The 21,592-nt window shown below is 42.8% G+C and overlaps 3 protein-coding genes across 5 annotated transcripts; 2 read left to right on the top strand and 1 right to left on the bottom strand.

Moving 5' to 3' along the window:
- Positions 1-284: 284 nt before the first annotated feature.
- Positions 285-12,319, top strand: slc44a4 (solute carrier family 44 member 4). Of its 3 annotated transcripts, XR_010878876.1 has the most exons (23): positions 285-465; positions 3,758-3,806; positions 4,548-4,621; positions 5,491-5,569; positions 5,719-5,818; positions 6,213-6,338; positions 6,433-6,493; positions 6,837-6,957; positions 7,470-7,553; positions 7,785-7,897; positions 8,029-8,145; positions 8,356-8,455; positions 8,665-8,757; positions 8,944-9,046; positions 9,262-9,521; positions 9,678-9,772; positions 10,121-10,224; positions 10,316-10,389; positions 10,584-10,654; positions 10,867-10,961; positions 11,078-11,162; positions 11,333-11,499; positions 11,624-12,319. XR_010878876.1 is itself a non-coding variant. In XM_067255345.1 (22 exons), exons 1-22 carry the CDS (start codon positions 432-434, stop codon positions 11,443-11,445), a joined length of 2,151 nt encoding a protein of 716 aa, XP_067111446.1. In that variant the 5' UTR covers positions 286-431; the 3' UTR covers positions 11,446-12,319. The 3 variants fall into 3 exon arrangements, 2 of the variants coding, with proteins under 2 accessions (XP_067111446.1, XP_067111447.1); XM_067255345.1 differs by having other exon boundaries at positions 286-465; positions 11,333-12,319; XM_067255346.1 differs by lacking the exons at positions 285-465; positions 3,758-3,806; positions 5,491-5,569 and having other exon boundaries at positions 4,565-4,621; positions 11,333-12,319.
- Positions 12,320-12,449: 130 nt separating this feature from the next.
- Positions 12,450-19,215, bottom strand: rnf5 (ring finger protein 5). Its single transcript, XM_067255348.1, has 6 exons — positions 18,954-19,215; positions 16,349-16,367; positions 15,625-15,737; positions 15,396-15,450; positions 15,082-15,193; positions 12,450-14,892 (listed from the first exon to the last, which is right to left on the bottom strand). The coding sequence occupies exons 1-6, from the start codon at positions 19,160-19,162 to the stop codon at positions 14,771-14,773; spliced, it is 630 nt and encodes a 209-aa protein (XP_067111449.1). The 5' UTR covers positions 19,163-19,215; the 3' UTR covers positions 12,450-14,770.
- Positions 19,216-19,809: 594 nt separating this feature from the next.
- Positions 19,810-21,453, top strand: utp23 (UTP23 small subunit processome component). Its single transcript, XM_067255522.1, has 3 exons — positions 19,810-20,172; positions 20,300-20,474; positions 20,626-21,453. The coding sequence occupies exons 1-3, from the start codon at positions 19,985-19,987 to the stop codon at positions 21,025-21,027; spliced, it is 765 nt and encodes a 254-aa protein (XP_067111623.1). The 5' UTR covers positions 19,810-19,984; the 3' UTR covers positions 21,028-21,453.
- The last annotated feature ends 139 nt before the right edge of the window (positions 21,454-21,592 follow it).

The raw sequence follows: 21,592 nt of genomic DNA, 5'->3' as shown, positions 1-21,592 counted from the left end.
CTATACATTTTCTATAAAACACAGACTTGGTTTTGTTGCCTTGGCAAACCTTCACTAGAATAGAAAGGCACGATATATTTTTTTACTGATAGAGGATGGCAGTAAGGTGGTTCATATATTTCTGTCAGTTTCTGTATCCCACGGTAGAGGGCAATAATGGGATACATGGCAATACGGGATAATACTGGGCGGGGAAGCTCCAGCCAGCGCTACAGGTGCACATCCTCAACAGGTGCATTTGTGATGTCACTACCTAGTTACAGGAGGGAGGAGGAGAGATTTTCTACAGAACAACTTTAGTTGCGTCCCCAAACAGGGTTAGCAAGTAGCCTACTTTTACATTCTATTATCGATTAGTAGTTAGGAGATTTCGTTTTTCAGGTAGGCCTATTTCTTTTCTTGGTTAAGGGAGGAAGAGAACAGGCGAAAACATGGGCAAAAAACAAGAGGATAGCTCGGAGTATGGTGAGTATATCATATCATTGTTTGACATCACAAGCCGTTGTTTTGTGCTATATTAGCGGTTAACCTTGATCAATTAAGATGCGGACATGGGACACTTGAATTATTACCTCTCCGACACGTTACCTCGTGACTCACTCTTTTTTATTGTATGCCTACATGTATACACAGAAAAATTAAATTCTTACTTGCAATTAGGCTCTCAACGGTTAAATAATCATATTAAAATGTATTTATGATGTTGGATCAATTTTAGAATTGCTAATCATGATTTCAGCAAGTTTGCTATGCTACTCAAAGTTCGATAATCAATAAGTCTACAAACAACAACAAACAACCAGCACATGCACAATAGGTTACACACCAGTTTACACAGTATGAAACACAGTGGTGCTAGTCCAGTAGGTAGACACAATGGCAACATTGGCGTGAGTTCAGTTGGTTAGAGACAAATTTGAATGAAATTAGGACATTTAGTAGATAGCCCAGCAATAGATTGCTGGGCTATTCTCAGTGTGAATTTACACAGGTCGCATCCTGAATATGATGTTGGCACGGTGGTGTCTAAGAGGACTCATGTCACTTAGAGGGTTTTTGGGTTTGCATTGATTGTGTGCCTGCCAAAAAAATTGCTTTGCTTTGCAAATAGTCAAGTTGGATGCTTTAAACGGCTCTGAATGGGCTTTACTCAACAATAAATCTCATGTAAATTCTGTACTACCTGTTTGTATGCCACAGGTAGGCCCATCCCTGCTTAGTCAGAAACAGGAAATTGTTAGTGTAATAGCCTGTAATGCATTACTGTTATCAAGAGTTGATGTTGTGTATTCACTGGACACTGCATTCCTGTCCAAATAAGGTCACTCCCTTAAGGTCAAGTATTACAAGGGCTTTTTCCTGGTCATCTGGGTTTGTCCACATCACCAGTCTCTGCATTAAGACTTTTATACTTAAGGCCACAGGTGTTGTTCATTCAACCAAGACTTACTGGCTGCCATCCTAGGCAAATTATTGACTAGCAAGTGACTTGCATGCCTAACTAACAAACAAATTCAAACCAAGGCTAAAGATGAATGGAATTAGCCTTGACACTGAAGAGACAATGAGGTGTATTACATTGTCCTCTTCCCCCAGGGTCGCTATGTTTGTGTGACTATAATGACTATAGTGTGTTCCTTAGCCTGTGTGATGCTGTTAGCAACAAGTATCCGTGGTGACCCAAAGCTCTGGAGTCTGTGTGAGCTTGTGAATAAGTCACCAGTCCACAAGCAGGACACAGTCGACTAAACTTTTACCCTTAACAGATTTGTATACATTTTCCACAGATGTGAATTAAGGTGGAGAAGATGCTAGGAATTGGGGTATGAATAACCCCTTAATGTTACGGGGTGTTAATGAAGGAACACCTCAGCTACAGCCCATGCTGGTGGACCAGAGTACACTGGCCTTTTGATTTATTTTTAACAAGTGTACCATCTTCCTCTCTGTCCTTGTGGATGAGGGTGTGGTGTGTATAATCTTTAGCCAGAGACTCATAAGTTTAAATCAATTTGACCTTCCTTATGACCCGTAGTTTACCTTGACTATTTCCTTGGCTCACAGACATGCATGGGTAACACACACACACACACACACACACACACACACATCCATACATACAGATACCTGCAAAGATAAGAGATATGCGTCAGAGAAGTTGCCTAAATTTAATGTGAAAAACCTGCTGTAACTTGCATCACATGACTCCTCCCATGCTGGACCCATAATCCACAATGACTTCCTCCTGCTCAGCCCTTCTCACTAAACCTGGCCTGTTCCATGTTCTGTCTTTATTTTCTGGTGTTCAAAGTTTTGTAGGGTTCAACAGTCTGTTTTTTATGGTGCCATTATATGCACTGAGCAGTCGTGGGAACAATATAAATGCCTGATTCAGAAGGAGGTCACGTAAAGGAGTTTCACATTTCTATTCACAGTTTTCTCTAAACTGAGTGTGAGTCAGTCTGTGTCCCATTGTAATCTGATACTCATACTACAGTTAGCAGAGAAACTGGTTCGTCTGTTTGGGGACCATACCTTAGATACTCCTTCTCTGAATTTCAAACCTTGGGTAGCTTATGTTGACATCAGAGATGTCAATGGTCTTTTACATCTTGCTAGGGATGTGCTTTCGGTCAATCCCCAGACTCTACAGAGGTTATATTTCCTCCAATATCAACATCACTGGCAAAGCAAATACAGTGCTAATACAATGTTTGTATGCGTTACTTAGTATAACGCATACGGTATATTTGGTTTTACGTATCTCTACTCAAACACCCTCCCTCTCCTCTCCCTCCAGGAAGTTGTTACTTCCAAAGAAAAGTACACTCTGTTAAACATTTCTCAAAGGTGTAACAATGACGGTATATATATTTATATATATATATATGGCGCAATGTGAATCATGGCGTTTCTTTATCAACCTTGATTAGGTGGCTTCCAGTTATTCACTTTACTATGAGCCACAATCAGATCATGTTTTGTAATGACAAGTGATTCATGTTGGCATTTGGAGCTCAACAAAAGTGCTCATTAATGATCCATTCAGCTCTTTTTGCTCTCACTCGTGTTCTCTTTCCTGTACTTTTAACTTACAAGGTGCACACCTGCAAAATTCTTTCTCTCTGTCTCTGTATTATTGTGTGCAACTAAATAACCACAATTAATATCGGATAAAGTGGTTTTGTCCGTGTGGATCTTCATTAAACATTTAAGCTGGAATTACTGCTTCCTCATGTTCTGACTTGTGATGGTTGCTAGTGCAGGTCTAAAAGTCGCCACCTACTTTTTTTTATTTATTGGTCCTTCAAATTCACAAGCAAACCATATTTTCCACTCACAGACGTGCACACCCTGGCCTGGAATACTTTTAATTGTCAGCTTGTTTTAGCTCTACAAAGTAAAAAAAGTATAAATGTAATTGGCTAATGCTAGACGCACATTTCCCGTTCCTTGGCCAAAGCAAACTGAACTGAAATACATGATCCTTCTTAGTTGTGTAAACTGTAGGTTCTAGGGCTATCGGTGTATATATTTCATCTTTCATCGTCAAAGCCTCACTCATCAGTGACAAGTTCTCAGGGATAGGGCTTGTGGGAAGATACTTAATGTTTGGCACAACACTTTCAGAATGTTGACAGCATCTCCTCCAGATCAAATGCTTAATGTTATTGTTGAAACTGCAGCTTGAAAATGTAATTTACTCTGTAGACAAACCTTCAGTAGATGTCATTACTTCCTTGCCTTTCCCCTTTAGGAGAGCCTGCCCAGTTTGACCCCACCTTCAATGGGCCCATACGGAAAAGGTCAGTGTGTTTCTTTTATTTATATGGTTTTTACAGCCATTCAGCTTTTATTGAGAGATAGGGATGGGAAATACAGGGGAGATGGAGGGGAGGACATACAGGAAAGGGCCCATGTTGGAATTGAACTTGTGCCCTTGCGGTAAGGCCTTAGTCTACAGCAGGGGTCCCCAAACCTTTTTCTGTGAGGGCCAGATCATTTCTGTATATATCCTTTCTTTAATGTGGGGCCGGGTCGGTCTGTAACAGAAAATTAGATGTTATTCTGATTTTAAATGTATTTATTATGCTAGATTAGTTTATTATTTTGTTATGCACTGTACATCCGTACATATCAAGGGATATATAGCCTATTAAAAGAGCATTATTAATATCGTAATGACCTTTTTTCATATTCATTGCATTTGAAATCAAAACATTTACTTACTTATGCATATTAATCAGTTTATAAAAAAGTCTCTGGCATTGTTCAGAGGGCCGGTACCAATGCGTTGTACGCCGAATACGGCCCGCGGGCCGTAGTTTGGGGACCCCTGGTCTACAGGGCACACATTCTTACCTGGTGAGCCACTGAGGCGTCCCCTAGTGTGTGTGTGTTGCTGTGTGTGTAATGGCTTTACTGGGTCTGTTTTGTCTCTGACAGTCTTTGTGCAAAAACACAGTGTGTGGGGATATTTGTGAGCCCAGGGCCATGCTTTGAGAAGGGGCCCTGAGGGAATGTCTGTTTTCTCTGCTCTTCCTCAGAGGCTGCACGGATATCATCTGCTGTGTTCTCTTCATGGCTGTCATTCTGGGCTACATGGTCGTTGGAATTCTGGGTAAGACGGGCCACCTCCACATACACTTTGCCTTGCTCTTTTCTCTGTACACCCTCTCTATCTTTCTGTCTTTATTTCAGTCTTACTCTTTCTCTCTCTGTCTATGCCCTCTGCCTGTATTTGTCTTACTCTTCCTTTTTCTCACTCTCTTTAGTGTCGGTTTGCTTTCTGTATCAACATCAGATTCCTGGCATTATCTCTCCCTGACTGTCAGTATCTCTTTATGACTCCAAGCAGCTCCTCTCATCAGAATGTCATATTCAAATCTAAGCCATGAAACACATAGTCCCTCCCACCTCAAACAGCAGTGAGGTGGCAAACAGTTGCAAACGGCACACCCCACTACCCTCACCTCCCCATCCTCCCAACCCACTCCCCCCCCCTGTCTACACCCTCTCTCTTCCCCCTGATATCACTCATTCTCTTACTGTCCCCCTCCATCCCGCTGTTCTCCTTCGCTCATGAGAGGACTCTTGTCTTTCCCCCTCTGAACATGAAGTCAGGGAGCCTGTCTCCTTCTCCCTGTGGCTCTCCTGCACTTCCTCCCATGTGACCTGTCACCAGGCACATTCTAGCAAACACTGCTCAGCTAGAGTCAACAGAGCGACCAAATATGGCAGAAGGTCATAGGAGTATAAGGCCAGTGTGAACAGCTTGGAAGCTGCGATGAAAGTTGATACACCACTCGATTTGTGTTTACATTTGAATGATAACTATTAAAGCCCCAAAAAGGTTTACTCAGCGGCTTTTCAGTGCAAAACTCTGAGGAAAAAGGGTTGTGTAATGATATCACGCAGCAATGAGTTATCAAAAATGTGTTTGTGTATGGAGGGTATGGACCTGTCAGTCTGACTTTCATATCTCCTCAGCCTGGCTCTATGGGGACCCTCGGCATGTTTTATACGCCCGGAACTCCACCGGAATGTTCTGTGGCATCGGCGCCAATAAGTAAGCCACGCCCTTGTGTCTCTACCTCATAAACACTGGGCCCAAATGTGCTCAAAGCAAATAGTTTGAAACGTTGTGTTAATCAAAACGGTTATTTTGGCCTTTTGTCTCTGTCTCTGTGTGTCTCTCTCTCTCTCTCTCTCTCTCAGGGATATGCCTAGTGTGTTCTACTTTGACATCCTAAAATGTGCCACAAGCACCAACATAATGGCTGCCGCATTAAACGGGCTGCAATGCCCCACCGTACAGGTACAACCAAGAACTGGATTTATTGCCTGCTCTTTCTTTGCCATTCTTGTGCCTCTAGCTCGGTTGCTTAGAATACCTCTGCATAGCCTGGTTGAAAACAACAGTAATGAACATTGAGTGCAGGGGCAGAGTGCGCGCAGGTAGGTAGGTAGGTAGGTAGACAGGTAGCCCGTCCAATCATTAGTCTCAGAACGGTCTTAATCATTTGTCGTGTTTATTACCGTCCTGCGATGCCCACAGATGTCGTATTGATTTCATATTACCGTCAGATGGATTGGTTACTATCAAGATGTGAAGTTTATTTTGGCAAATATGACAAAAAGTGCTTCTCAACAACATTGCCTACACCATCTTTAAGGAATCAATCGCAGGCTAACTTGACTTTCCCTCACAGGTGTGTGTGAAAGAATGCCCCAACAAATTCTGGCTTGTGACTCCTCTAGACTATGGCAGAAAACCACAGGCAGTGTTCCAGCAGGCCCTCTGTGTGCCTTCCTTCAGTCTTAACACCACTACCTTGGTGAGTGGAAGTCTGCCCTGTCCTGGACACATGCGTGGTGATTCCCACTTGTCTGCTGTGAGGTTAAGCCTATGTTTTCCTTGTTGGCCGACAGACGGTGAAAGAAATAGTGGATAGAGAACTTTGTCCGTTCTTCTTCAGTCCAACGACCTCAGGTGAGGAAGGTTCCAAACATCCAGCGTTTCTAATTTCCCAAAAAGATTTCAGTGCTCATGTGATTGGGAGGTTTTGTCCATCTTCAGTGTGACCGTCAGTTCAGGTTTGGGGTTTCCGTGACTGTCAATATAGGTTCCAACTGTTACTTATATTGTGGTTGTATACTGTTCTGTTCATGTCTTCTATCACATATACGATAGAATACCTATAATAGAATACATGAATAGTTAGGCAATAGCTGATGTACTGATTGTGATTAACATTAGCACATGAGAAATGAACACACAAGCTCTGCTTCTCCATCATCCAACTCTTGAAGTTTGGATCTCTTTCCATGTGTAGTGCTGGGGAGATGTTTACCCAACATCACGGCTTTGGGAAATATCCCAAATGATTTCAGCGGTGTTCCTGGCCTGCCCAACAGTATCAATGAAACCGCTAACGGCATCAAGAACGCCACAGGGTAAAGATGGCTGCCTCTGTCTGTCGGTCTGCCTGTGTTTGTGTCCGTGTTTCTGAATCCCTAACTAACCCTTCATCTATTTGTATTTTTGACCTCCAGTGCAGGTTCACCATTGGCGTGAGTTACTGTACTGGCCAGTCTCTTGACTGTTTAGATATACTTTCTTCCCGCATGTGTCTTTCTTCCTCATGGCAGCTATGTAGCCATACCTGGCAGCCCATAGATGTAGACATCCAGCCAGTTTGTTGTAGTAGCACACCTGTGTCTTGTTGTTCTGGAACATGCCTTCTGGTCCTACTTTTAGTGTAACTGGTAGGCGCTCACCCCATACTGCTTCAAGCTCTTTACCTGCTGAACGCATGTCTGTGTTGTATGTTTTTCCTGGACTACAGTACAGTTTTATTTACTTTTGACGGTTCAGTTCCTTGTCAACTGTCACTCTGAGTCTGCTTCTGTAGCAGTTGGGGTCATGAGTGAGCACTTTGTTCTAACGTGGCTTCTGTCTGTGTCAGGGATGTGATGAATGGCTTCAACGCCAGGGAGGTCGGCGTGAGGATCTTTGAGGACTTTGCGTCATCGTGGCCATGGATCCTTCTGTGAGTATCCATAGTCTTCATTCCTCACTGCTCCCCATTGGCTGATATGCATAACTGCACGACAGAGACACTTTCAGTGTTGTACAGTTTGTACTTTAACTTCCTTGAATTCCTCACGTATCACAATGTGTGATTGAGTTTGAGATAACATACTAAATCAGGATGAACCTGAATAGCTGTTGAACGACATTTCCAAAGCATATTTGAAATGCATCTCTCCTCTCCTCTCAGGGGCTTGCTGATAGCCATGCTGGTGAGCCTGCTGTTTCTGCTGCTGCTGAGGTTCACTGCTCCGGTCATGGTGTGGGTGCTGATCTTTGGAGTGCTAGCAGCCGGGGCTTACGGTAGGTCCAAAGTAGATACCGTCAATAGTTTATCCGAAAGCTTACGACAGGAAATGTGAGCCTATTTACTGGAAATGATCAGTTTAGTCGTGTAGTACGTATTATAACTGTGTGGGAACTTCTCTCTGTAGGTATCTGGCACTGCTACTGGGAATACACCAACTATGCCTCGGCCTCCATCAGTAGTGTGGGCTTCACTACCAACTTAAACGTCTACCTGCAGGTGAAGGAGACCTGGCTGGCCTTCTGTGAGTAGTGTTTAATATGTATTGAGGTCAAGGGTCTTTTATTGATGACATTGTTGTTCTAGACATTTAGTGATAGTCTCTGAACCATGTAGAGTGGGATTTAGGATCATCCTCCCCATCCTTCCTCCATTCTGGTTCCTCCTCCCCGCTCTCTCTCTCTCACACCCGCTCTCTCCTCTCCTTTTCTCTGTCTCTCTCTCCCTCCTTCAGTGATCATCCTGTCTGTGGCGGAGGCCGTCATCCTGTTGACTCTCATCTTCCTGCGGACCAGGATCCTCATCGCCATCGCTCTCATCCAGGAGTCCAGCAAGTACGTGACGAGGGACCGCCCGCCACACTCTCCAATCCTCACACCGTAGCATAGCTACGGCCTATCATCACAGTGAATCATATTCAATCCAATCAGAGCATGGTCACTGTAGCCAGTCACTTGAGTATACTTGTGATCTGACACCAAGCCAGACTGTGTGAGATGGTGTTCTAATTGTTTTTTACTGATTCTCTGTCTCTTCTCCTCAGGGCTGTCAGTCACATGATGTCCACACTACTGTACCCTCTGGTCACCTTCATTCTCCTGGTTGTCTGTGTGGCTTACTGGGGCACTACCGCCCTGTATCCTTTCATCGTGTTTGTGGCTGTGTGTGTGTGTGTGTGTGTGTGTGTGTGCATACATGATGAAGTCACCCTGTCTCTGCTCTTCTCTGAATACTGCCTGTGTACTCCTCTGTGTCCTCCATCCATTCTGGTCCTTCCTCCCCTCGTCAGTCTGTCAGGGATTTTACTTAACTGTCTGTGTAGATACCTTGCCACATCAGGGGGGCCCATGTACAAAGTGGTGGCTCTCAACTCCTCTCAGGGGGGCTGTGCTAGCATCAATGGCACTGAGGACTGCGACCCCCTGGTGAGTAGAGCTCCAGTGTGAGGAAGTGGCGTGTCTTGAAGTATTTATTAGGTTGTTGTAAAAATCTTTATTGGACTTGCCTTATCTTGGCAGCAGGTGTGTGTTTTAAATGACACGCAACATGTTTTTGATTGTGTCGTAAATGTACGTGTCAGTTTCAATGAGTCAGGAATCGTATTCAGTCTCTCTCTTTCCTCTTTCTCCATCTCCCTCAGACCTTCAACTCCACCACCTACCAGTCCTGTTCATCGGCGCGATGCATCTTTATTAAGTACAACACAGAGGGCCTGCTGCAGAGGAACCTGTTCAACCTGCAAATCTACAACGTGGTGGCCTTCCTCTGGTGTGCCAACTTTGTGCTGGCCCTGGGACAGTGCACCCTGGCTGGGGCGTTTGCCTCTTACTACTGGGCCTTCAGCAAGCCTGCGGACATCCCCACCTTCCCTCTCTCCCAGGCCTTCATCCGCACACTGAGGTAGATCATTAGCTTCTCGGTTTTTATATATAAATATGTATTCATTTTTTGTACATTTGGTTTTACATTTTGACCAGTTAGTAGGCCCAGAATCCTTTTTTTTTATGGTTATGGATGAGATATTGATCTCTTATTGTCATCCTCTGGTCATGTCAGATACCATGTTGGCTCCTTGGCGTTTGGCGCACTGATTCTGACCCTCGTCCAGATCGTCCGAATAATCCTGGAGTACCTGGACCACAAGACCAGAGGTACTTTAGTTTATTTATTTGTATATCCCATTTTACCCAGATCTAGGGGGGACCAGGATTCAGAAAGGCTGCTCTAGAGTGATATAATCACACTGGCCTGCTTCTCTGCCATCTTCCATCCCGTCTTTGCAATGTCTCACTATCAATAAATCAAGTTGGCCTTTATCATTTCGGCAAATTCAAATGGATTTAAAAGCATCCTTGTTTTACTAGCTGACCGCAGATCACTTCAGGCTACACCTACCTATCTGTCTGTCGGCTTGTTCGACCCACTGTCAGGCATCATAAGAAGGAATCCTGGTGATCTCTTTCATGCGTGTATTAACAGTTGCGTGTGTCCTCCCCCAGCCGCCCAGAATCCCTGTGCCAGGTTCCTCCTGTGCTGTCTCAAGTGCTGCTTCTGGTGCCTGGAGAAGTTCATCAAGTTCCTCAACAGGAATGCCTACATCATGGTGGGTGCAAGTCATGGTGTCTTCATTGATCCCGTTGAATATACAGCCTCTGTGTGCTTCCATCACACACCGCCCTGCTCTTCCTTCTCAGGTGGCCATATACGGTAAAAACTTCTGCGTCTCTGCCAAAAATGCATTCAAGCTCCTGATGAGGAACATCATAAGGTGAGAGCTTCAGGTCATGTCAGTGTGTGTTAACGTGTGTGTGTGTGTGCTAGTGTGTGTCTGTGAATTCACGTGTTTGTCGAGATGGGTTTACAATATCTACATAAGACCTTTTGCATGTATTTGAATGGCACCATGTGGCACCATGGCTGCGAGGTGGGGAGATTATGTCCTGATATGTTGGTTCCCTTCAGGGTGGTGGTGCTGGACAAAGTGACAGACCTTCTGCTGTTCTTTGGGAAGCTGTTAGTGGTCGGAGGAGTCGGTAAGGATATCACAATATCATCATGTGGTAAAATTGTCAGAGGTGGTCAGGATGAATATTCACATCCCACATCAAGCAATATCATTGTATTGCTATAATGCCACACTTCCAGTTCCAATAAAAAGCGAATCTTAAACACTGAATGGCAGATTTTTAAGGGCATTTGAAGGGCTTGACCTCTAACCCCCCACCTCTATCTGTCTTCTCCCTAGGGATCCTATCCTTCTTTTTTTTCTCAGGTAGAATACCTCTACCAAACGACACCTTCCGCTTCGAGACACTCAACTACTACTGGATGCCCATTATCGTAAGTGTGAAAGGGACCCAGTTACCATTGTAAGGCTCCTTACAGGGTAGGACTGTATGTGTGGCTTTGTAGGCTAACTAGGGAAGCTGGTGAACTGTTGTTGTTGTTGTTGCCAGACGGTTGTGGTGGGATCCTACCTTATCGCTCATGGTTTCTTCAGCGTCTACAACATGGGTGTGGACACTCTCTTCCTCTGCTTCTGTGAGTAGTGTTTCTCATATCTTGAATGATGAGATGTTGATCCGTGACCTTGTGCAAAACGCACTGCACACGTTCACACAGAAACTAATTTGGGACTTCTATGAAAACAATGACGTGAATAATGTTTCAGTCAAATGACCTTGATCTCTCTCTCTGTCCGACTCTCTCAGTGGAGGACTTGGAGCGCCATGATGGAAGCATCCAAAAGCCCTACTTCATGTCCAAGAACCTGATGAAAATCCTCAACAAATCCAACAAGCAGCCCAAGAAGGGAAAGGATTGATGAAGCAAAGTACCTCCTCCAAAACATCAGCTCTCTCTTTCTCCCTCCCCATCTGTAAGAAATATTACTCTTCATCTCCTCCCACCCAGTGCCTTATGATTTAAACACTGAGACAGAGATCACCTGTCTAGTAACTGCACAGACTCTCAGATCTAACTCTACTCCTCTCATTGTACAGGTTTGTAGCACTCGACATTCTCATCACTCTTTCTGCTGTATTGTCTCAGGTGCCAAAGTTTACACAAACTGAATCACTTTTTATTTTATGTAGGGGGGGGGGGATTTGTGCATGCATGTGCGTATTTGCACATCTGGTGTCAATATTATTTTATCAAGTCTATGTGAGAAGTTGCCATGAAAGGTTTTAAGCATGTAAATTATTTTAATTGAATGTAGTCTGTATCATTTTGATTCTGGTAAACTCACTAGCTGGTACAAGTGACTATTTTCTTTTTGTACTTGTAATATAACTATTAAAGATTATAAAATAAGGTTTAGTTTTTGCAGTGTGAACAATAATGCAAAAATTAAGCAGATTGATCAAAACCCCAACTGTAAATTAACAGATTTATAAAAGTGCCTATTTTTTATGTAATAAAGATATTTATTGTACATAATATATAAATGTATCCTTTCCATTATGCATCTGACAAGCATGAACAGGCCACTTGTGTTAGATGTGCTCTGACCTAGGAACTAGATATCCTAGTCCTAATACTTGTAACTGAACATCTGAACTCATGCAGCCTACTCCACATCCCTCCAACTGCTGTATCTGGAGCTGCAAAAGGAATGCATTTAGAATTGTGGAATCATGCGCCAGGTCATATGACCTACTAGAATGAAACAACTAACCATGTACTGTTCTCATGGTCCAGCTAAAGTGTGTCTCACATTTTGACACCTACCTGTTTTGTATTGCAATACATTTCTCCTTTAAAGGTTATGTCAAATTGGAAAGCCAGGATGTGCCTTAAACATCAACACCAGACACACCACATGACAACTGTAATAAACAACTATTTATTCAGATTTTCAGGAAAACAACCATCTCCATGGCCTTTTGGTTTTGCACACTTCCACTGTGAGCCGACTCAAAGACTCACAATACATTTGTCTTCTCATGGTTCTTAGTGTCACAAAAGACTTAATACAAATATCAATGAATTAGATTGTGATATGGAAGAAATTATTACCCCCCCCCCCCCCCCCCCCCCCACCTATGCATCATAGCCAGTGCTTTGTCAGGGGCAAACCCATTCCCCATCCTCACATGAATGTTGGTTCAGTAAAGTGCTACAGAGATGCCACTAATTATTGGAGCCAGTCTTCTCTAACACAGTTCAGGCCAAGCAGCCTAGACTAAACTGCACTTTCGTTGAATAATTTTCTGATGCTGAGGATCAATCTTTGTCAGGCTACCTGGCCATGGCTCTGGAGCCATTTTAAGGTACTTCATAGTGGTTAAAAAAAAGGTTTTTACAGGGATCACAATTTTCTGTCCATACACGACTCACTAGCCTCTGATTGGCTCAAAAGCATCAGATGTTTTGCATCGATAGATGTGAGGCTAGTTAGTGTCCACTGGATGAGTACAGGAGTAACTAGCCTTTCATAGAGTGTTAGAATGAGTCTTGGGTGCAACCTAACATTGCAGGAGCTTGTCAGACCATTGGCTCAGCTGGGATCAAGCATCTCAAAAGCCTCTCCATTCATTCCTCTTCCTTAAAATCAGAGAGGGCATACGAGGAGTCATAGAAAGACTTTTGAGATCCCACCCTGAAACGTTATCTTGTTTAATTTCCATGGCTGGTAGTTCAAAAACATATAGAAACAGCATTTACAATATTAATATGTACAAATACAGATATATACACACACATCCCACGGACACACAAGACATACAATCAGGAGAAAACTCTTTACAATAAGATCTAGAGTTTTTTTTGTTTTGCCACACAGGCAATTTCACTGTAATTCATGATTACCATTCAAATTCAGGCGTTCAAAATCAACATATTTCTGACTTGGAATTACAACGCATTCACCAACACCAAACTGCAGATGAACACTGTACCGTCTCACCCCTTCTTGTCCTCATCCTCTATCTAGAGCTCCTGAAACAGCGACCAGCACAGTAATACTGGCGGGTCTGGGGTTGAAATCTGCTCCTACAGTGCCAGCTGTCTACACAGGTACAGTACACAGCCTTTTCCACCCATAGCCCACCGCCCTATCTGTTTATACAGCATTAAACTGCCTGGATGACCTACTGAAGAGAGAATTAACTACATATAATACCCACGTGTAGTCCATTGTCTCAGTTGATCTCATCATTATTACTAAGTCTGTCCACATAGCTTCACAGTGCAATGGCAGTTTGTTAAGAGAATATATATAAAATGTGGATATATCAGTACAATAGGATCAACAGTGTTCTTAAATTAAGAGTTTGTTATTTATGGACAATGAATTATTCCCATAATTTGTTACATTATAAACAGAACTACCCAAATGTGTTGCTAGTCTTTGGCCTTTAGAAGTCAACAGTGTCTTTTTCTGGCACGGTTTCAGTCTTTTTCTCATATCACTAATATACAAGAATTCAACCCGAAAATCCCTTAAAGGGGTTAAAACCATGTTATTAATATTTTACTTATTAATAAAAGCCAAATGAGCTATGAGTCTTGATATTATGTGGGCTATATCTTACTATGACTTGTGGCTTTGTCTCTATTGAAAAGTCAGACTCAGAGTAGATAGCCACACAAACAGTAGAACACTCCCTAATGTTCAGCTGGACACATTCCAATCATTTAATACTGACTACAATGACTGTCTTAACAAAGATTCCAGTTTATCTATTAAATCCAGCCCCCCCCCCCCTCAACACCACCACCTATAATGTGCATCTACAATGTGTGTGTGTGCGGGAGTGCGTGTGCATACATCTGCAAGTGCACCAAAAAAGGAAGGGGAGGTGGACTGAGATGTGCCCTCTCTGACAATATATCTAGACAGGACTCTTCTCTACTAAGACTCACTTTGATAGTGAGTGAAAGAGATCAAACACACATTTGGGGGTGCCAAATAGTCTCTGGTACTGAATCTCTTCTCCTGTGAGAGAGCAAAATAATGTCCTAGTCTTATCCTATCCCTTGTCAAAATACTGGTACAGCTTTATTTGATAAATCCCAGACACAAAGTCTGTCTAGGCATGTGTGTGTGTGTGTGAGAGTGAGTGAATGTGTGATCCCTCCCTCTGCCACTTCTCCATCCCTATGTTGTTCCATCCCTCCAGCTGTCTTCCTTTTCCCTCCCTCCATCACACACTCAGCAGCCAGAGGAAGAAGAAGACGGCCACAAACAGGAAGAGGGAGTCCTGCCAGTTGTTGTTGCCGTTGTTGGGGTTACCGTTGCCTTGGAGATCATCCGCAAATGGAGGATCTGTTCAGAGATATAAATACATTTGTAAGTCTGCATGATAAACTGTGTGTGCATTTGAAAGAGAAGAAGAGAGAGGGTGTATGTATGTATGTATGTATGTATGTATGTATGTATGTATGTATGTATGTATGTATGTATGTATGTATGTATGTATGTATGTATGTATGTATGTATGCGTGTGTACTGTACCTGGTCTGTGGAAGGTGTCATTGGTGTTGAAGACTGTGGTGAAGAAACCGAATGGGAAAGCACCGATCCCAAACGACATGTGGAATCCAGTGTCCCCAAATCCCTGGAAGGGCTGGAGGAGGAAAAAACAAGATGAGGAGGTCAAAGAGGACAGATGGGACTAGGAGGCAGAAGAGGGAGTGATGATGCCTACCAAGGTCCCTACCTGGGGCGCCCCATAGACCTCCAGCAAACACTCATACACATAGTCTACAAAGTACCTATACACGTCAGTGCTCAGGAGGAAATGATGTCACGCATAGACACATGCTCACCCCTCTACTTTCTGGTTCTGTTCTCTGACCCTGAGGCCTGGGCGGAGTTTTCAACCTGGATGGAATCAAAACAACAACATCCGTTCCTTCCATGTCCTCACTCAGACTGAACGCAAATTTCCTTTTCACTTTCGTTCGTATGACCTGAAACCAATAGCTTCTCAGCTCCTTCTCAGGTTCACACACACACACACAAACACACACACACACACAAACACAAACATAGTACCTGGGATCCTCTTGACTGGAGCTCCCTCTACCATAGAGAGGGATGACTTTCTCTCTGCTGATGCCAGCTTTACACACAGGACACTGCTGTCGGCTGGGCCGTGTTTCCAGCCACTGAGAGGATGGAGAGGAAGGCAGAGGGGAGAGTGCAGAGTTCAAATATAGTGAGCGTGTGAGATGATCCTATGTGGTTTCATCCCTACAAACACAGAGACACCTTGGCCAATGTGTTATTAACAACCAGGCCATTAACAATGATCCGCACAGTACCTAAAATGACTGGGGAGGTTTTTCCACAGAAGGCTGTCAGAATTTGTTCATAGGGGCCAACTAAATCTATGTTAGTGTTAGCCATGGAGGCTGCAGTTTTTTTGGGTGATGATACAAAAACAAAAAGATTAATTCACTGTAGCCAATGAATTAATCTTGCTGCTGAATTAATTCTTAAAATAAAGATATTTTAGGCATTAACAGTACTCCAGGTAGGAGTGAAATGCTTTTTAAGGGTATGCTACATTACCTAAAACAAAGTTAGGAAGCACCATAGTAAATAGTGGGGTTCAGAGACCATGAGGACATTGTAAGCTTTAAGCAGTGCTACAGTCAACTGTAACAGGAAAGCCATGTTACATTAAGAAAAGATGGTTTCAGCCAGGTAGTGTCTACTGCTGACGTTTACCACTGATAAGAAACCAGATAGAACTTCACAGAGGACATAGGCTTACCTGGTGGAGGCAGGGCCAGCTATTGAAAGCAGAAAAACAGAGAGATATCAATAATGGAACAGTAAAAACATATTTTCCAGAAACCTTGCCAACTTGTACATTTTTCAGCATGCAATTCTAAAATACTTTAAATCTGATTTGGGCCTAATTGTATCCCTACATTACTGCCATACTACAGCCCATACCTAAAGGAATTTTTGTTTCCCACAGCTACTATTAATTACCTCCATCTGTCAGTGTATCTATTGCCTTTTGCTGCCGGCTAGCCCTGCTGATTTGTGTGAGGGCAGGATGGTACACGCAACGCCTGCCACTGTATTGGTGGTTCCAAAAACCATGGTTACCTTACCACCACAGAGTGCATGAGAGCAGAATGGTGGCTGTAATCCAATCTCGTTATCAAAGATCAAGCATTTGAATTTTATTTTCCGTTTTGGAGGGGATCAATTTGTTTATGGCCATCTAGAAAATGAGGCCATGAAGACGGAGCAGTAGTGAAGTTAGGCTAGCTAGTAGTGAGTAGAAGAGAAGATACGAGTGTTGCCTTTTTTCACTACAGCACAGGGAGTTCAATTTCACCTACTCAGACTTCCCATTAGTATGTTGTCAAACTGAAAAGCTACTAGGTACTTTGTGGTGAAAGCAGACGGAAAAGCCAACACAGGCAGGCTTTAAAAAGTTTTAATCATTAATCATGTATTTCTACGTGTAACCTATGAGTAATAGATAATGCATTACCCTGTATGTTCTCAGCAAAGTGTTATTATTAGTCTCTTTTCAAACATGTCCCATACTTGTTATCAACAAACATTCACATTACCTAAATCTAGACTCAAAAGTGAAAATATTTCACATTGATAAGCTGGAAAACCCTGTTTTGGACAGGGTAAGGCTTCCAAAAGTTCCTTGTTAGCATGTTTAGATGGCTTTATAAAGTGAGTACACTTTCAACACATGAAACAGATAGAAGCAGTGACCTGTTAAACTATCTGTAAAATAAAAAAAAAACACCCTATCAATCAAGACATGAATGGTTAAAAGTTTCTAGCATATAAAATAAAACAGAATGTAAGACAAACTGCAGGTCTTAAACATTCAAGACAATATAATGGGACAGAGAAAGGATTTCCATTAGATTCAGCCTAAGAGGACCCTCCACTACTGGCACAGCCTGTCCGGACCATGTGACATGACTACATTTACATTTTAGTCATTTAGCAGACGCTCTTATCCAGAGCGACTTACAGTAAGTACAGGGACATTCCCCCGAGGCAAGTAGGGTGAAGTGCCTTGCCCAAGGACACAACGTCAGTTGGCATGACCGGGAATCGAACTGGCGACCTTCAGATTACTAGCCCGATTCCCTCACCGCTCAGCCACCTGACTCCAGGTGGCTGAGACACCTGCCTCACACATTATTAGGGGTGGGGGAAAAAATCGATTCACATTTGAATCGCGATTTAGTCTTCTAGCAATTGATTGAATTGATTTATCGATTTGTGACCCCAAGAATCGATACAAGTCGAATTGTGAGGTACCAAACGATTCCCACCCCTACACATTATGTTGTTCAAATTTGGTGTTTGGACAGGTGCTTGTCGGATTGGTAGGCCTAGTTCATGTAGGGACTGTGCTGACATCGAACCAAAACAGACAGCAGACAATGCCAGACAGTCCAATACTGACTTTCTATTTGTTTTATGCCAAATATAGTTTACAATTACAATTCAACTGGATGCACATAAACATCTGTTTAAGTATCACACTGCATGGAGCAGATGAGAATCATCATATGCGATGAGCAGACAACGACTTTGCTATTGAGGATATTTTGCTTCTATTCTTACTCTTCCACTATGGACTGGACGCGCATCATAACGTGAATTGACATGCACGCACGCACGGGCGCGCGCACACAGACACACACATCCTTTGAGAGCGGGTCCAATGATAGGCTACATCTCGTAAAAACGATATTGGGTCGAATGGCAATAAGGTATAACCATGCTATAACGATTGTGTTAAGGTCTGAATCGGTAAATTCGGTAAAAAAAAAAGGCATGAATGCCAAATTCATTACGGATGTCACACTAGCTAGCACCCGAATAGCTCAGCAGCAAATCTGTAAACAAACCCCCACTCCAAGCAAGCTAGTCATGTCCAACAAACACCAAATGAACACCAAACATTACAAACACTCTGGTACTGTTGGCTGTTGTTGGGTGAATGTTTGGAAATATTGCTAACACATTTCCCCACGGGGATAATAAAGAAGACCTCCTCACTATACTTTTCACACTGCCTCAACAAACGCCAACAGATATATCACACCAAACCAATATAACCCTGTTGTTGGTGTTTGTATGGGCAGTGTGAACTGGCCTTAGTTGCTAACCTAGTACGTTTGTCTGTATGGGACCTAGCTAATCATTTATGACATATGGGAAAGTCATGTTACAGTACACTGATATGTGCCTGACATTCACGCAAACTAGCTAATTCGGTAGGGCGTCATTTCGCCGTGCACTGTAGTTAGCGCTGGCTCGTTCTGCAAAACATGACATTTTATGGTTATTTAGTCAGCTAGGTCTACCCCGCCTCGTACCAGAACAAGTGGCCGCATAAACTGATGACAGCGTCCCTTGCTGTGTCCAAACAAATGTTGCATTCAAACGTGGCACGATCTCGTTCGCGTTCCCCCTCTCCACCGCTACCTCCGGGACCGTCGCCCTCATTACTGTTGTCCTCGGCCGGGAACCCTCCCCTGCTGGCAGGTCCTCCGTCACTCGAGGACCGGGGATCTGCGGCTGCCATAGTTGTTTACTGAAAGTAATAAGCCACTACCAGGCGGGCGTGAGCTCGAAGCTTGACTGCTGACTGTACCTGAAAACCACCACTTCCGTTTCCGTAGAAGAAACATCAGGCTGGAGCGAGGGGAGGAAGCAGACTGTTTATACAGAAAGCGTTCTTATTAAATAATATAGCTTAATAATTGTAATGACTTATGTAACTATTAAACATACATGCATGTAACGCACACATGTTCATTAAATGTTGTATCATTGATAATGATACAACATCATTACAAACACTCTAAGCTTGATATTGGATTTTAGATATGCATAGGGAATGCTAGTGCTAAACACTTTTACGATAATCTAACACTTTAATTGAGTAATCACAATTATATTATATATTTAATGTTTAAACATGTAGGCCCATTCATATCCATGTGGCCAATTTGGAGGCTGAAAAACGTTTCCCTTTCAACTGTACAATTGTTAATAATATTATATTTCTGTAACTATTTAATTAAACGTTATCTTGGTTGTCAATATATTCTCTTATTCTTTTAATTCTGGCCAGGATGGTTGAATTTGTAAAGCTGCGTGGAACATTTCTTCCTAACGACAACATTCTACACGGTCACGATTAATGTAACACGATATCGTTCTCGTGTTATTTATCCTCCTGTCTCCACGCTGGTACTTACCTTATTTCACATTTATCACGTAATGTGTAGAAACGGACAATAAACTGTAAGTTATTAAACATATGAATGCAAGATTTCCATCTTGCATTAGTAATTTTACGGACATCTTCAATTCTGAGGTGGACACTATTAAATAAATCAAAATGAAGATTAAACGGCAAAAGCAAGCAAAGAAAACAATTAGCTTCCATAAATTCAACTTCAGTTTTCGGGAGCCTTTTCAAATTCTCATCGATGGGACATTCTGTCAAGCAGCATTAAGAAACAAGATTCAGATTAAAGAGCAAATGCCAAAGTATTTAATGGGAGAAGTGCAACTTTGTACAACGAAGTAAGTAGCTAGTTTACAAAATCCTCACTAACAAAACGGAGAGTAAAGATACATTCACTACATAGGATTAGCTTTAAATGTACTGTCCAACGTTGTATGCATTGAGCATTTGTATGTTTCTCTACAGTTGCGCAATGAAGGAACTGGAATCACTCGGCAAAGAGCTTTACGGAGCCAAACTCATATTGCAACGGTTTCAGGTCCGAAACTGCAAGCACTTCAAGAACCCAGTGCTAGCTTCAGAGTGCCTGCTGTCCATGCTGGAAGAGGCCAATCCTCACCATTACTTTGTTGCCACCCAGGTAAGTGCTGTTGTTTAACCACACCAGAGCTGGTATTTGGTATACCAGCTTGGTATTTCTTGTTTTCTTGTTTGTAGGCAATAGTGCCACCTAGCTATAAAGCATGTGTGCATTGGATGATTTCCCTTACGAGCATCTATCTCATTTCTAGGACCGTGCAGTAACAGAAGGCTTAAAGAAGATCCCAGGTGTACCTCTCCTCTATATTATCCTCAACACTATAGTGCTTGACAAGCCCAGCCAGGCATCCCTAAACCACGTCCAGGCTGTGCAGCTTGGGGAGCTGGTCACCCCAGCCCAGCAGCAGAGCATCCGCAGCCTGAAGGAGGAAGTGGGCATCGGGCAGGACGGGGAGCGGCGTGGCAAGAAGAGGAAGAGGAAAATTTCGAACCCTAACCCTCTCAGCTGCCTGAAGAAGAAGAAGAAGAAGCTGCCCACACAGCCGCTGAATATGAGGAAGACTGATGGCGAGGAGAAGAAACGCACCAGGAATCGTAGACGCAAGTCAGCCGGAGGAGAGGGGTTATCGGTTAACCCTGTTCCAAATCCTTAGTGGTCTGGAAAGTAAAAAAAAAAAAAAAAACGAGACTTCACAGTTGTGTGTGTGTACACAAGCCACAGAAATACATATTATACTGTTGTGTAACCCCTGTTCTGCAAAATATGGTTCATGTTCACTAGAAGGAAAATATGTGAAGCTGTTCAAATAAACATGACATCAGTATCATGTATCTACCTGGAGAAGTGTTAGATGGTTTCCTCCCTTTCATTTTAAATCCTTAGATTATTGCTATTAAACCCATGTGAATTTAAAGTATTGTACCTTTAAATGTGCAGCAGTGATTTTTCACATTGAAATATAAGTATTTTGACTGTAATCCATTGAAGGAAAAGAGAGCCTATGAGAGCAAGTCAGAAATGTAACCAATTGTTAATAAAGATGTGAGTCAGTAGCATCCCTGTAAGCTAATGTAAAATTCTTATGTTTCTTCTCTGTATGTTAAGTCACGTTGGGTCCTGACATTGTCATTTTCAACCAGCAGGGTGTGGTGTTACATTTACATACAAGTCATGTTGGTCCCAGATTGATCTCTGGTGACGATGCATCATGATAAAAA

The sequence above is a fragment of the Osmerus mordax genome, chromosome 18, assembly GCF_038355195.1.
Source record: "Osmerus mordax isolate fOsmMor3 chromosome 18, fOsmMor3.pri, whole genome shotgun sequence".
In the NCBI taxonomy this organism is placed as follows: Eukaryota; Metazoa; Chordata; class Actinopteri; order Osmeriformes; family Osmeridae; genus Osmerus; species Osmerus mordax.
Note: the sequence above shows the minus strand (reverse complement) of the source record. Positions and strands in the feature narration are given on the sequence as shown.